Source organism: Oncorhynchus clarkii, chromosome 1 (assembly GCF_045791955.1).
Source record: "Oncorhynchus clarkii lewisi isolate Uvic-CL-2024 chromosome 1, UVic_Ocla_1.0, whole genome shotgun sequence".
NCBI lineage: Eukaryota > Metazoa > Chordata > Actinopteri > Salmoniformes > Salmonidae > Oncorhynchus > Oncorhynchus clarkii.
In genome coordinates this window covers 18,807,978-18,823,919 of record NC_092147.1, presented here as the reverse complement: position 1 = coordinate 18,823,919, position 15,942 = coordinate 18,807,978, and the positions used below count along the sequence as shown (strand labels likewise).

At 42.2% G+C, this 15,942-nt stretch overlaps 2 protein-coding genes across 6 annotated transcripts in view; one reads left to right on the top strand and one right to left on the bottom strand.

Annotated features, from left to right (window-relative positions):
- The window catches only part of LOC139378964 (transmembrane serine protease 9), a 59,345-nt gene that overhangs the window by 11,781 nt on the left and 31,622 nt on the right, over nucleotides 1-15,942 (top strand). Inside the window, exon 1 of one of the 4 annotated variants that reach the window (XM_071121991.1) lies at nucleotides 7,148-7,169. The exons of 2 other annotated variants lie outside the window; for them this stretch is intronic. The gene's annotated coding sequence lies outside the window, so the exon portion shown is untranslated. Of the gene's footprint in view, nucleotides 1-7,147; nucleotides 7,170-13,828; nucleotides 14,062-15,942 lie in introns of those variants that run through there. One more of the 4 variants, XM_071121915.1, reaches the window with a different exon arrangement.
- Nucleotides 3,098-14,016, bottom strand: LOC139379216 (kelch-like protein 23). 2 transcript variants are annotated; one of them, XM_071122118.1, is made up of 4 exons: nucleotides 13,008-13,968; nucleotides 12,408-12,819; nucleotides 11,981-12,289; nucleotides 3,098-4,989 (listed from the first exon to the last, which is right to left on the bottom strand). In XM_071122118.1, exons 1-3 carry the CDS (start codon nucleotides 13,966-13,968, stop codon nucleotides 11,986-11,988), a joined length of 1,677 nt encoding a protein of 558 aa, XP_070978219.1. In that variant the 3' UTR covers nucleotides 3,098-4,989; nucleotides 11,981-11,985. The 2 variants fall into 2 exon arrangements, with proteins under 2 accessions (XP_070978219.1, XP_070978150.1); XM_071122049.1 differs by lacking the exon at nucleotides 3,098-4,989 and having other exon boundaries at nucleotides 11,660-12,289; nucleotides 13,008-14,016.

Genomic DNA, 15,942 nt, shown 5'->3' with positions numbered 1-15,942 from the left:
CAAAATAATGGGTCTGAATAATTATGTAAATAAGGCATCTGTTTTTTATTATTAGTACATTTGAAAAATGTCAACCTGTTTTTGCGTTGTCATTATGGGGTATTGTGTGTTTAATGATGAGGAAAACGTTTTATTTAATCCATTTTAGAATAAGGCTGTAACATAACTACAGTAAATGTGGAAAAAGGGAATGGGTCTGAATACTTTTGGAATACAATGTAGATCTTATTTGTACTGTTTTTTTAAACAGCTTTTTCAACATTCTGTACCATTGATAAATCAACCAGTACTGTACACAGCTGACTGATTTACAGCACCAGGGGTGAAGGACTGCTGAAGCCGAGGTTATAGTATCCTCTACAGTTGTGTGGTTTGTGTTTGTTTCCAGGATTTCAAAGAACAGATTATCCACCACATTGCTACCGTTTTCCTCATCGGGTTCTCGTACTGTGCCAACTATGTGCACGTTGGCACTCAGGTGACGCTAGTTCACTATTCCTCAGACTTCCTCCTAGAGGTAGGAGATCAGTCTCAGCTTACAAGTCTCACACAAATCATACACACAGTAAACTAAAGTCAAGTAAAATAGGAATACAATAATTATTCTTATCATACATGCTCAAGCTAATTTGGCATTACCATTTTCCCACAGACTGTTTTGATGGGTTGTGTGGTTATTTGAATCCTACAGACGAAGAACCATATATGTGACATTTACAAAAAAAAAGAGATTTACATGAACAATCATTATTGGACACCCTTTTTCTATAGTGAACCGGTTTCACAAGCTTTCCACGCGCTAATTAACAATAATTTTAAATTTAAAGATAGGCTCTCGTGGAATAACCGTTTATGTGCACCACTCAGAATGGACGGACAAGCGCACAACCTTTCTGTTGCTGATGAAAATCGCAGAAATGTGGGAAAGAAACGTAAAACAAAACTAAAAGAATGGAAAGACAGGCAAAGGAAGATCTTACGGGATGCGGGAAAACCCTATACAAATCGTAAGGGTCAAGAAAAAACTGGGAAAAGCTGTCCAAAAGAGGTATGTGGAAGAACCGTATATCAAACAATCAAGATAGCTAGCTATAGAGCACAGTAACTAACATGTATGTTGTGGGTTGTCTAATTTGTAACTATAGAGAAAACATATTAGTTAAAGTTCGTTGGCTAATAACTCATACATTATCGTTACAAATGTTATTGCTAGATTATAGAAGAAACATAGGTAGCTACTTTTTCTCGATCCACCGGATGATTCGACATGGCTACAGTAGCTAGCTAGTTATACTGTATCCTGCAGGGAAGAGCGTGTTCCACGACGTGCAGAAAGGAGTGTGGAAAGTGACTGATGAGCGCAAGCTGCATCTGTTCAACAGTTTCTACACTGTCCCATACGAGAAACAACAAGCGTTGATTCTCTCCGGCTTAGAACAGGTTAGAAATAAGACAAAACGCCTATTATTATAATAGCTATATTGAACACTTGCATAGTTTAACTTTGACAGTAATGATACGTACATTGACGTTAACTCTAAAAGTGCTGTGTTACACAATGGTGCAATACAAACTCATTCTGTGTATAGATTGGGAGTGTTTTGTAGTTCTATGGTATGTTCACATTGAGGGCTTCATTTTAAATGAGACTAAGATTTCATGACTCAACTTTTAAGAAAAGTAATCAGTGCTGAAGTTGATAGACCACCTTTAAATGAACCTCCATACAAATGAATTAACTACATATTGCATTTAAGTTATTTACATGAAGGGCATCTGTACTTGAAAGTACTTAAAACATCATATCAGGTGTTAAAAAAGGACATCTTACAAGAGTCATGCAAAATGTCACATATACTGTTCTTCCACAAACTGAAATCATCACTGGAGATATACTGTTCTTCCACATTCTTAAAATGAAAACGGCAATAAAAAAAGTATTTTTTGAAATAACAAAAAAATATAAATTGTTGTTGGAAGATATGGGTATGGTGAATTATTTGTCAACCATAAAACACCTAATGTGGTACACACAATTAATAATATAAAAATAACTGATTATCTTAAAATGGAAAAATTGTCACATATATGGTTCTTCGTCTGTAGGATTCATTTAAGCAAGTTTCTTGGCTGACATGGAGGTCACTGTAAACTTGATTTGAATAAAGGGATTGTTTATTCACATAACATCCTCATCTTATTTTGACCAAGAATTTCTCTATTTTCATAGCAATCAAACACATTTGGTTTTAAGTACCAATTTTTTTGTGGAAAGCAAAACTCGTCTTGGGAGTAAACTTCTTACCTCTCTCAAGAGACTTTCAGCTCTGAAATACGACTCTTATTGTCACATTTATTCCTAAAAGTGTTTTTAAACGAACTCAGTAAAGTCTAGTATTGCCTTGATGTTATCTCATAATAAACATTGTCTCTATCATCTGAGCCTGATGAAATATGTGTGGCTTGTGGTGAGGATCCAGGCATGAAGAATACCTCCTTTAGAAGCAGTCAATGGGAGAAATTGGAACAGAAGGGGACAAGGTGTCAGGTAGCCTAGCGGTTAAGAGTGTTGGGCCAGTAAGGTTGCTGGTTTGAATCCCCAAGCCGACTAGGTAAAAAATATTCCAATGTGCCCTTGAGCAAGGTACTTAACCCTAATTACTCCTGTAAGTCGCTCTGGATAAAAGCGTAAATAGCTCAAATGTAAATGTGTAATGTATGTTAGAGAACCACAACACTTGTCCATCAGAGTAGGAACTGGGAGCTCATACAATATGTTAGACAATATCATCCCTGTACTGTACATTACTATTTGCTCAACCACTGTGCTATATTAGTAAACCCAGATGATAATTAAGCAATAAGGCACCTCGAGGATTTGTTGTATATGGCCAATATACCATGGCTAAGGGCTGTGTCCAGGCAATCCGTGTTGCAGCCCTAAGCCGTGGTATATTGGCTATATACACCACTGACTAGTGGTCTTCCCTGGCCGGTGAGACTGGAGGCTTTTTCACAAATTGGCGCAACAATCTATTAGGAGTGTATTACGAAGGTCAAGTCTAATAAAAGTATTAATAAGATTACTTATGGTCCATTATATTGTCATTTTATAGATTGTTTACAGTTGAAGTCGAAAGTTTACATACACTTAGGTTGGAGTCATTAAAACATGTTTTTCAACCACTCCACAAATGTCTTGTTAACAAACTATAGTTTTGGCAAGTCGGTTAGGACATCTACTTTGTGCAAAACACAAGTAATTTTTCCAACAATTGTTTAGACAGATTATTTTACTCATAACTCACTATATCACAATTCCTGTGGGTCAGAAGTTTACATACACTAAGTTGACTGTGCCTTTAAACAGCTTGGAAAATTCCAGAAAATTATGTCATGGCTTTATAAGCTTCTGATAGGCTAATTGACATCATTTGAGTCAATTGGAGGTGTACCTGTGGATTTATTTCAAAGAATACCTTCAAACTCAGAGCCTCTTTGCTTGACATCATGGGAAAATCAAAAGAAATCAGCCAAGACCTCAGAATTTTTTATAAGGCTCAACAAGTCTGGTTCATCCTTGGGAGCAATTTCCAAATGCCTGAAGGTACTACGTTCATCTGGACAAACAATAGTACACAAGTATAAACACCATGGGACCTCGCAGCCGTCATACCGCACAAGAAGGAGACGCGTTCTGTCTCCTAGAGATGAACGTACTTTGGTGCGAAAAGGGCAAATCAATCCCACAGCAAAGTACCTTGTGAAGATGCTGGAGGAAACAGGTACAAAGTATCTATATCCACAGTAAAACGAGTCCTATATCGACATAACCTGAAAAGCCGCTCAGCAAGGAAGAAGCCACTGCTCCAAAACCGCCATTAAAAAGCCAGACTACGGTTTGTAACTGCACATGGGGACAAAGATCGTACTTTTGGAGAAATGTCCTCTGGTCTGATGAAACAAAAATAGAACTGTTTGGCCATAATAACCATCATCATGTTTGGAGGAAAAAGGGGGAGGCTTGCAAGCCCGAAGAACACCATCCCAACCGTGAAGCATTGGGGTGGCAGCATCATATTGTGGGGGTGCTTTGCTGCATGAGGGACTGGTGCACTTCACAAAATAGATGGTATTATGAGGGAGGAAAATTGTGGATATGTTGAAGCAACATCTCAAGACATCAGTCAGGACCCCAAGCATACTTCCAAAGTTGTTACAAAATGGCTTAAGGACAACAAAGTCAAGGTATTGGAGTGGTCATCACAGAGCCCTGACCTCAATCCTATAGAAAATTTGTGGGCAGAACGGAGAAAGCGTGTGCGAGCAAGGATGCCTACTAACCGGACTCAGTTACACCAGCTCTGTCAGGAGGAATGGGCCAAAATTCACCCAACTTATTGTGGAAGCTTGTGGAAGGCTACCCGAAACGTTTGACCCAAGTCAAATCAAATCAATTTATATAGCCCTTCGTACATCAGCTGATATCTCAAAGTGCTATACAGAAACCCAGCCTAAAACCCCAAACAGCAAGCAATGCAGGTGTAGAAGCACGGTGGCTAGGAAAAGGCCAAAACCTAGGAAGAAACCAGGCTATGAGGGGTGGCCAGTCCTCTTCTGGTTGTGCCGGGTGGACATTATAACAGAACATGGCCAAGATGCTCAAATGTTCATAAATGACCAGCATGGTCAAATAATAATAATCACAGCGTTGTCGAGGGTGCCGCAAGTCAGCACCTCAGGAATAAATGTCAGTTGGCTTTTCATAGCCGATCATTAAGAGTATCTCTACCACTCCTGCTGTCTCTAGAGAGTTGAAAACAGCATGTCTGGGACAGGTAGCACTTCCAGTGAACAGGTCACTGCTATGGATTCCATAGCCGCAGGCAGAACAGTTGAAACTGGAGCAGCAGCACGGTCAGGTGGACTGGGGACAGCAAGGAGTCATCATGCCAGGTAGTCCTGAGGCATGGTCCTAGGGCTCAGGTCCTCAGAGAGAGAGAAAGAAAAAGAGCATTAGAGAGAGCATACTTAAATTCACACAGGACACCGGATAAGACAGGAGAAGTACTCCAGATATAACAAACTGATCCTAGCCCCCCGACACAAACTACTGCAGCGTAAATACTGGAGGCTGAGATGGGAGGGGTCAGGAGACACTGTTGCCCCATCCGATGATACCCCCAGACAGGGCCAAACAGGAAGGATATAACCCCACTCACTTTGACAAAGCACAGCCCCCACACCACTAGAGGGATATCTTCAACCACCAACTTACCATCCTGAGACAAGGCCGAGTATAGCCCACAAAGATCTCCGCCACGGCACAACCCAAGGGGGGGGGGCGCCAACCCAGACAGGAAGATCACATCAGTGACTCAACCCACTCAAGTGACGCACCCCTCCTAGGGACGGCATGAAAGAGCACCAGTAAGCCAGTGACTCAGACCCTGTAATAGGGTTAGAGGCAGAGAATTCCAGTGGAAAGAGGGGAACCAGCCAGGCAGAGACAGCAAGGGCGGTTCGTTGCTCCAGCGCCTTTCCGTTCACCTTCACACTCCTGGGCCAGACTACACTCAATCATATGACCCACTGAAGAGATGAGTCTTCAGTAAAGACTTAAAGGTTGAGACCGAGTCTGCGTCTCTCACATGGGTAGGCAGACCATTCCATAAAAATGGAGCTCTATAGGAGAAAGCCCTGCCTCCAGCTGTTTGCTTAGAAATTCTAGGGACAATTAGGAGGCCTGCGTCTTGTAAACGTAGCGTACGTGTAGCTATGTACGGCAGGACCAAATCAGAGAGATAGGTAGGAGCAAGCCCATGTAATGCTTTGTAGGTTAGCAGTAGGTTAGCAGTTAAACAATTTAAAGGCAATGCTACCAAATACTAATTGAGTGTATGTAATCTTCTGACTCACTGGAAATGTGATGAAAGAAATAAAAGCTGAAATAAATCATTCTCTCTACTATTATTCTGACATTTCACATTCTCAAAATAAAGTGGTGATCCTAACTGACCTAAGACAGGGAATTTTTACTAGGATTAAATATCAGGAATTGTGAAAAACTGAGTTTAGATGTATTTGGCTGTCACGCCCTGACCATAGAGAGCCCTTGGTTCTTTCTCTATGGTGTAATAGGTCAGGGGGTGTTCTAGTATGTCTATTTCTATGTTGGTGCTAATATGGTTCCCAATTAGAGGCAGCTGTTTATCGTTGCCTCTGATTGGGGATCATATTTAGGTAGCCATTTCCCCACCTGTGTTTTGTGGGATATTGTTTTGTGTTTGTGCATCACTACTGTTCACGTTTAGTTATTGGTTTAAAGTTTCACCGTAATAAAGATGTGGAACTTCAATCACGCTGCGCATTGGTCCGCTCATTACGACGATCGTGACATTGGCTAAGGTGTATGTCAACTTTAGACTTTGACTGTACATGTGTAAATCAAATGTAGACCTCAATGCAAATATCCCATTGCTTCTGATGTATGCGCATCTCAACTGTGTTCAACAGTGTTGGATCCTGCCTAGCCATCTGTCTCAAGAGGACCACAATGGAAATAGGTCCCAGACTTTATTGTGTTATCCTCCATGATTTTATTAATGTGCATGTATGCTTTTTTTCTTCTTTTTTTTAAATGGTCTAATTAATTAACTAAACTAAAGTCAGAATAGAGCACATAGTGTCTACTGTAAATCAGATGGATGTGTTCAGAAGTAGGGTGGCAGGTAGCCTAGCAGGTATAACATTGGGCTAGTAACCGAAAGGTCACTGGTTTGAATACCTGAGCCATCTGGGGGTAAAAAATCTGATGTATCCTTGAGCAAGGCTCTTAACCCTAATTTGCTCCAGTGGTGCCATACTACTATGGCTGAACCTATAAAACAACACATTTCACTACACCTATCTGGTCTGTGACAATAAAACATCATGTAGGAAATGTTCAAAATGCAAGGCTTGAGGAAGGGTTAATTTACTGTTTTCTATGACACTACTTCCTGATTTTCAGAATAGTCCACAATACCCTGTTTGTTACTTTAGATTTCTTCTAGCCTTTCCTTTCCTAATACTTCTTCAATGCCCTGCTACTTGTGCTGCAAGCTCTGCACATCTTCTGGGCCTGGCTGATCCTACGCATGGTCTACAAGTTTGTCTTCATGGGCAAGGTAAGTAGACTAAAGTCATCATCATTTACCTTATTGCCTAGTAGGGATTTCATTGGTACCATGATACAGTACAATAATAGATTATTTGTCAGAAGTAGCTTAGTGCTGAATCCTTGTAGTAAAGCCCATAATGATAGAAATTGACAGTTACACTATACATTATCTTCATTGATTTATTTATTCTCTGTATGGACGTGTTTCATCCTAAACGTTCAACACACAGCAGACGAAACGTGTCCAAACAGAGAATACATGAATCATTGAAGATTATTATGGTGTACAGTCCTTTTCTTTCAATATACAGTACATATAAGTGTCCCAGAGTACTACCTTTAGAGCATAGTGTTTGTAAGATTTATTGGCATTATCAATAATTTCTCTTCTGTACCATCTGGTAATTGTCCGTTATTTTTTAAGACCCTTTTTCTCCCCAATTTCGTGGTATCCAATTGGTAGTTACAGTCTTGTCTCATCGCTTCAACTCCTGTACGGACTCGGGAGAGGCGAAGGTAGATGAGCCGTGCGTCCTCTGAAACACAACCCAACCAAGCCGCACTGCTTCTTGACACAACGCCCACTTAACCTGGAAGCCAGCCGCACCAATATGTTGGAGGAAACACTGTACACCTGGCGACTGTGTCAGCATGCACTGCGCCCGGCTTGCTACAGGAGTCGCTAGTGCGCGATGGGACAAGGACATCCCTGCCGGCCAAACCCGCCCTAACCCGGACGACGCTGGGATAATTGTCCGGCTCCCGGTCGCGGCCGGCTGCGACGGAGCCTGCCTTATACCACTGCGCCTCTCGGGAGAGATTTAAAACCTTGGCCTGTCACTTAAACAGTGGGGGAAAAAAGTATTTAGTCAGCCACCAATTGTGCAAGTTCTCCCACTTAAAAAGATGAGAGAGGCCTGTAATTTTCATCATAGGTACACTTCAACTATGACAGACAAAATGAGAAGAAAAAAAATCAGAAAATCATATTGTAGGATTTTAATGAATTGATTTGCAAATTATGGTGGAAAACGTTTGTTATTGACCAAATACTTATTTATCTCAATACTTTGTTATATACCCTTTGTTGGCAATGACAGAGGTCAAACGTTTTCTGTAAGTCTTCACAAGGTTTTCACACACTGTTGCTGGTATTTTGGCCCATTCCTCCATGCAGATCTCCTCTAGAGCAGTGATGTTTTGGGGCTGTTGTTGGGGAACACTGACTTTCAACTCCCTCCAAAGATTTTCTATGGGGTTGAGATCTGGAGACTGGCTAGGCCACTCCAGGACCTTGAAATGCTTCTTACGAAGCCACTCCTTCGTTGCCCAGGCGGTGTGTTTGGGATCATTGTCATGCTGAAAGACCCAGACACGTTTCATCTTCAATGCCCTTGCTGATGGAAGGAGGTTTTCACTTAAAATATCACGATACATGGCCCCATTCATTCTTTCCTTTACACGGATCAGTTGTCCTGGTCCCTTTGCAGAAAAACAGCCCCAAAGCATGATGTTTCCACCCCCATGCTTCACAGTAGGTATGGTGTTCTTTGGATGCAACTCAGCATTCTTTGTCCTCCAAACACGACAAGTTGAGTTTTTACCAAAAAGTTATATTTTGGTTTCATCTGACCATATGACATTCTCCCAATCTTTTTCTGGATCATCCAAATGCTCTCTAGCAAACTTCAGACGGGCCTGGACATGTACTGGCTTAAGCAGGGGGACACGTCTGGCACTGCAGGATTTGAGTCCCTGGCGGCGTAGTGTGTTACTGATGGTAGGCTTTGTTGCTTTGGTCCCAGCTCTCTGCAGGTCATTCACTAGGTCCCCCCGTGTGGTTCTGGGATTTTTGCTGGGTGAGATCTTGCGTGGAGCCCCAGATCGAGGGAGATTATCAGTGGTCTTGTATGTCTTCCATTTCCTAATAATTGCTCTCACAGTTGATTTCTTCAAACCAAGCTGCTTACCTATTACAGATTCAGTCTTCGCAGCCTGGTGCAGGTCTACAATTTTGTTTCTGGTGTCCTTTGACAGCTCTTTGGTCTTGGCCATAGTGGAGTTTGGAGTGTGACTGTTTGAGGTTGTGGACAGGTGTCTTTTATACTGATAACAAGTTCAAACAGGTGCCATTAATCCAGGTAACGAGTGGAGGACAGAGGAGCCTCTTAAAGAAGAAGTTACAGGTCTGTGAGAGACAGAAATCTTGCTTGTTTGTAGGTGACCAAATACTTATTTTCCACCATAATTTGCAAATAAATTCATAAAAAATCCTACAATGTGATTTTCTGGATTTGTTTCCCTCATTCTGTCTGTCATAGTTGAAGTGTGCCTATGATAAAAATTACAGGCCTCTCTCATCTTTTTAAGTGGGAGAACTTGCACAATTGGTGGCTGACTAAATACTTTTTTGCCCCACTGTGTGTGTGTGTGTGTGTGTGTGTGTGTGTGTGTGTGTGTGTGTGTGTGTGTGTGTGTATATATATATATATATTAGATGGAGAAAGATGAGCGTAGCGATGAGGAAAGCGAGCCTGAGGAGTAGGCAGAGAGACTAGCTGGGAACTGAGAAAGGGCACTCTTAATTCCAAACTGGCTTTGCTTGCCAACAACTGTGTCCTGAACAACCTAACCAATCATGGAAATATGAACAGCAGACTGCCCAAAGCGTTTTCCTCTCCGTCCACAGTATATGCTGGTAATATACAATGCATTCGGAAAGTATTCAGACCCCTTCCCTTTTTCCACATTTTGTTACAGCCTTATTCTAAAATGGAATAAATACATAAAAATCCTCATCAATCTACACACAACCCCGTAATGACAAAGTGAAAACCGTTTTTTAGAAATGTTTGCAAAAACAGAAATACCTTAAGTTTTCAGACGCTTTACTATAATACTCAGTCACACAGCCAAGACAACGCAGGATTGGCTTCGGGACAAGTCTCTGAATGTCCTTGAGTGGCCCATTCAGAGCCTCGATCAAACATCTCTGGATGTGTGCAGTGACACTCCCCATCCAACCTAAGGGCTTGAGAGGATCTGCAGAGAAGAATGGAAGAAACTCCCCAAATACAGGTGTGCCAAGCTTGTAGCGTCATACCCAAGAAGACTCAATGCTGTAATCGCTGCCAAAGGTGCTTCCACAAAGTACTGAGTAAAGGGGCTGAATAGTTAAGTAAATGTGATCCGTTTTTTTTATTTTTAATACATTTGCTAAAATGTCTAAAACCCTTTTGTTTCATTATGGGGCTTTGTGGTTTTAGCTGACAATTTATACAAACTTCCCAAGCATTCTCATTTTTGTCATCAATTTGTCATACTGGCCATATTCCTTGTTAGAATTGTGATATCGCCCTCTAGTGAAGAAAATGAGAACATGCCTATTCGTTGGGGCGGGGGGGGGGGGGGGGGGGGGGGGGGCAGGAAATTCTGCCTTATGGAGCAGCGTCATGACCAGGCATTTAACATTTTATAAGGTTTTTCTATAATTGTTTTATATGAATATCCCTGTGACAACAGAGAGGAGTTTGCAGCATGTTTCACCAACAGGTTGTTTTACTCTGTGCTACTGAACTTTAATACTTTTTGTCACAAGCACTTGTTAGAAAATATGACAATGTTTTAGATTCTGTCTGAATCTATAACTGGAATATCTCAATCGATACAATTTTACTACTCATATTGGTTATAGGAGCTTTTGCAAAAATGTGATGTCATTAGATTGACAAAATGTTCAAGCACTAAAGACATGATACTACTGTGCTGTGAAAAGATGGGGGTTTGGAATTACTCTTTTGCCCAGAGACGTGTCAATCATCTCTATCTCACACTGGAATAAGAGATCTGTATGAGCTTGTCATGCAATGACAGCGATAATCACATGGGATGACTAAAGCACATACCGATCTGGGACCAGGTTAGGAACACACTTCTTTGAGACTGACTATGTTGTTACCAGGGTCTAGGTGTGCCTCACTCTCTTAATGCTGCTTTTGTACTGTAACACCAGTGTTACACCCTTATGTTATACTAGGGACATGTTGTTTCCATAGCTAGGGCTGACAGTGAGGACTTGTGAAGAGCAGAATCAACAACCTCTGCATAACCAAAACAGTTGCTTTGTTTTGAAGGTATTAAAGTTCACAGTTAGTTGTTATGCTCAAAAACATAAAAAAATATATCTTCTTAGCAAAGAGCAATTTCTCAAATCAAGAATTTAGCTAGAACTGTCTGGGAGTGGTCTGAGTGGGAAGGGGAAAACTGAAAACTAGCTGTTATTGGCAGAGAGGTTTGGAACTCTCTTTCTTATTGGTCTATTAACTGTGAAATTGTGAAAATTATGATAATTCCCTTTTTAGTGTAAGAACTGTTTGAAAAGACCGCCTGAAATGTTTGACTATTTTGGTGGGATGAAGGGCATTATCAGCATTTTCAAATGTTCACAACCTCATAGTGTGGAAATGTACTGCATATATAAAACACGGGGAAATCACATTTTTGACTGCACTGGGCCTTCCATCATGATTATTGGATGTTTATTTTATTACAAGTTCTATTAGTGCAATGATACAAATGGCAATAACACATAACTAGTCTTGTTCTGAATGCACACATAAGTTTGTTCACTCTGGCCAGTTCAACAAAATCAATAAATAACCTTTATCAAACTATTGATAAATGTGTTTGTACCTTTCCATTCAAAAGCAAAATCAATAGCTGATAAGTGTCTGACCATTTCAATAGAATATCTCTTATATTGGGGAGAGGGATTTGGTGAGAAGGATGTGAACTGCTAAATGATTACTGGCAACTCACCAGTGTCATGTGGCCAAGCGCATGGTAACACAGCCACGGAGAGGCACAGGACAGGGTATGGCATTGTCTATTTCCATGCAGGTGTCGATGTAAGGATCCATCAGTACCATGTTGGGGAATGCTTTGTTCATCTTTCGCTCGCTCAGCAGGTAGATCTGCCCATTGACTGTGGTGCAGCCACCAAAGAACTTTCTGTCCAGACATTCTTCTTCTAGAACTGTCCATTCGTCTGTCTCCACATCTAGCCGCAATGCCTGACCTCCCAGGAGATAGAGGGCCCCGTTGAGCACTGTTGCAAGAAGGTCATACCTACGGGACATAAATCTATTTTTATAAGGAACCTGCCCCAGACAAAAGTCTGATGCAACCTAGCTAGTTCCATGACTTTCAACCTAGCAGAACTAGTGCAAGCTCTGATTTCACTTACCTGGGCAGAGGGGAGTAGGTGACCACGTCCCATTGGTCCTCCTTCACCAGGTATCTCTGAATGCCACTGTACACCTCCCCATTCTCATCCAGTCCACAGGCGACATAGATACACAAATCGCGAGCAACGGTGGCAGCCCTATCCACAGCCCGCACCATGGGGCTGACATCCTCCCAGACCTGTGCTCCCAGCGGCAGCTTCTCCACGTGGGCCACAGGCCCCTCGTCCATGGTGCCCCCCAGGACGTACAGCTCCTGCCCCAGGCCCACAGAGCAGTGGCTGTGCCTGGACTTCTGCAGCGGAGGGCCATCCACCCAGCGCTGGTTCCCACACTGGAATATCCGCACCCAGTCCACGCTGTACCAAAAGATCTCATCACGGAAGTTTCCTCCGGTGACTACAATGTTTTCTCCTGGGAGAGGAAGAAACAAGAGCCTGGCATAAATTACTTGAATTATGACTCCTATGGCTTATTCAAGTATACATACTCCCGATAGCATACTGATAGTAAGTTCATAGATCACTTCAGCTGACTTAATTTATTCAGAATAAGAAAGGGTGTTTAACTTCAGAAAGGGAGTCAAATTGTCAAATCATTACCTACTGCTGCCACAGAGTACTGTGTGAGATTCTTCCTCTGAAGTGGTGCATGGGACTGCCATCTCCCACTGTGGGGGTAAAACTGGTAGAGAGACTGTTTGTCCTGGTCATGGGGCCCTCCGAGTATGTACAGTGTCTCGCTGGCCCGAGGTATGGACCTGCCCATAGACCAGCTAGTAGGAAAATTGTCATTCAGTTTACAGATGAGTTTGGCTTGTGGGTCAGACCCTTTGAGCCTGGTAAGCAGATCAGTGATGTAGGGCAGAGACAGGCTCTCTAGTCGCACCAGCTCCACCAACTCCATGAAGTCCTCCTCCCGACTGGGGTCAAAGGTTGCCCAGCGTAAGGTCATCTCCAAGGCTTGATCCTCCCTGGGTACAAATAGTTTATCACTGGCAAGAAGGTCCGCCACACTCTCCTTAGACAGATACATGAAGTCCTCCTCTGTGGCGATAGCAGGTAGGTGGGTTAGAGCCACCTCACGTGCTGCTGTGTAGAGCTCCCGGCATCCCAGCTGCCAAGCGTAGGACATCATACCCAAGCAGTTGCTTAGATGCAGCTCTCTCTCCAGGAACTTGCAGCATAGGAGCCTGGGTCTCTCCAGCTGTAGGAAGTCTGCTGTCTCTAGGATCCTCAGGACATTTTCTCTGCTGAGAGATAGCTTGGATGTCTGGGTGTATTCCATCAGAACACGAAACTGGTCCGCACCCACACCTTTGATCTCAACGTGGCGCTTGCCACTCTCTCTGCCGCCGCCATAGAAAAGTGCACGGAAATAGGGGCTCTGAAGAGCCAGCTGTTGACGGTTCACAAAGAAGGATTCTGTCTCTATGTGAAGAACTGTGTCAGGTATCATCACATTTATCTCAGCCTCCTCGTTGGAACTATCGTTATCAGGGCATAACACAGGAGGTGTTGCTCTTACAGTATACGGCACCAGCTCTGGATTTCTGCAGGCCATGTCACAACAGCCACGGTCCTCCCCTCGTCTTACTTTCTCTGGTGCGACCTTTCTCTGGTTCTCTGTTGGCTACCAATGGGGAATATAGGTCAGGTCAGTTTGCAAAACACAAGCTAAATATAACTGTGGCCTATGTGCCAACCAGACAGCAGGCATACCAAACTATTTGTTGTGGGTGAAAGGGGTTTGTAAAGACCCATGTAATAACATTGAATTATAACGTTGGCTCCTTTATAAATCGCAGCTTTATGTGTTAAACAGAGAATGATCAATTTACATGTATTTTTGTAGCCCCTGCGTGTGACCCCTGCTCTTTGCCGAACATGAGAGATTTCTGCACCGAGGGAAATTAATAAATATCGGGTCCATTTTTTTCTATGAAACATATTTAGACTATGGAAAAAACACCTCTTTATTATTAATAAAGGGTAGCCTAGTGGTTAGAGCGTTGGCCTAGTAACCGAAAGGTTGCAAGTTCATATCCCCGAGCTGACAAGGTACAAATCTGTCGTTCTGCCCCTGAACAGGCAGTTAACTCACTGTTCCTAGGCCGTCATTGAAAATAAGAATTTGTTCTTAACTGACTTGCCTAGTTAAATAAAGGTAAAATAAAATTAATAGAATATTCTATTGTTATGGTCTCAACTACACACAAAAAACGTCAGATTGGGGGACTAATCAGGTCAAACTGTCACTGAATTTACGGAACAGCGAAAATGGCTGGGAGTTCGTGTTTTGTTCGTCTTGTTTGAATGAATAAACAAAAATAATTTAGCTAATTTCCATACATTTTGTAAAGGGTTCAACTTTTAAATATTTTTGTAGTCTTTACTTATCATTCCGACTAGATAGAGACACCTAACCACCAATTATTGTATTTCTAGCTCTGCTCCATGGCATTACATGTGGCTTGAGTCTGCTTCAATGCCCTCTATCTTTACTCACCAAAGTAAAATATGTTAAAGTTCTGACGAAATTTGACGCAATGTGCGAGCAGGCCCATGGGCATGCGTCGGATCTGCATTACGAGCTGTGTGCGCATGGACAAGAGCTAGTCTGACGACAACCAGAGTGCTCGAAAGTAGTTTATTTCGTATTTTGGACAAATGACAACTTGCGCATACTTAAATAAGTTGGTCAGCACTCCTGCAACACACATGTTTGCGAGTAACGAAAGTATATTAAAGCCAGTCAGTAAACATAATTAGAAAAAAATCCTCTATGGAGGGTAGCCATGTAAACTCGAACCTCAGCTGCATATCTAATATGCTGTTTATTAGCTGTAAATATATTTTCGACTAAGCTTTACTTGGTGATACTTTCTTTGTTCTCGATTTGGAAGGGGCCGGTGTCTTATAAACCTCTGTGTCCAGTTGCAGGTGGAACTCCAATAAGGAGGATATATTCAGAAAGATATATAAACCACGTTCTGTGTGCTGCATACGAAAGGATAAATTGGACGTATGCGTAGACGGCTTGACAGAAATGGTAGCGGAAGGCGAATGTTGAAATTATGTTGCATACATATCCCGATGAGGCTCTACCATTTTGCGCAATAACACTGTCTGTGTGATCGAGGTGTTACAAATGACTAGTTCCTGCAAAGATGCCAAACGCCAGATCTCCAGCAGCTAAAGTGGCGAGGAACCTCCTCATGTGGTGCAAAAATTAGATTAAATATTTTTCAGAATATTCCGTTTTTTGGAGTACCACCTGCAACTGGCCACAGAGGTTTATAAGACACCCGTGCCTTCCTAATCAACAATGAGGAGTATCGCCAAGCAAAAGGTGGTCAGAAATTTGATGACTACGGCTAAATAGGAGCATAGTAGCGACGGCTATCACAAGTAAATTAAATTAATACGCATACGTTAAATTGATGATTGTCGTTTGATTTGATATCAGTTATATTAATCGAAATATGCAGGCCGTTGAAGTCGAGGCTCAAGCCACACATAACACCCTGGACCAGAG

Coding starts and splice junctions, on each gene's coding strand:
- LOC139379216 (XM_071122049.1), bottom strand. CDS start 13,968: ATGGCCTGCAGAAATCCAGAGCTGGTGCCGTATACTGTAAGAGCAACA. Junction 12,820..13,007: donor GTACTCTGTGGCAGCAGTAG/GTAATGATTTGA, acceptor TTCCTCTCCCAG/GAGAAAACATTGTAGTCACC. Junction 12,290..12,407: donor ACCTACTCCCCTCTGCCCAG/GTAAGTGAAATC, acceptor TATGTCCCGTAG/GTATGACCTTCTTGCAACAG.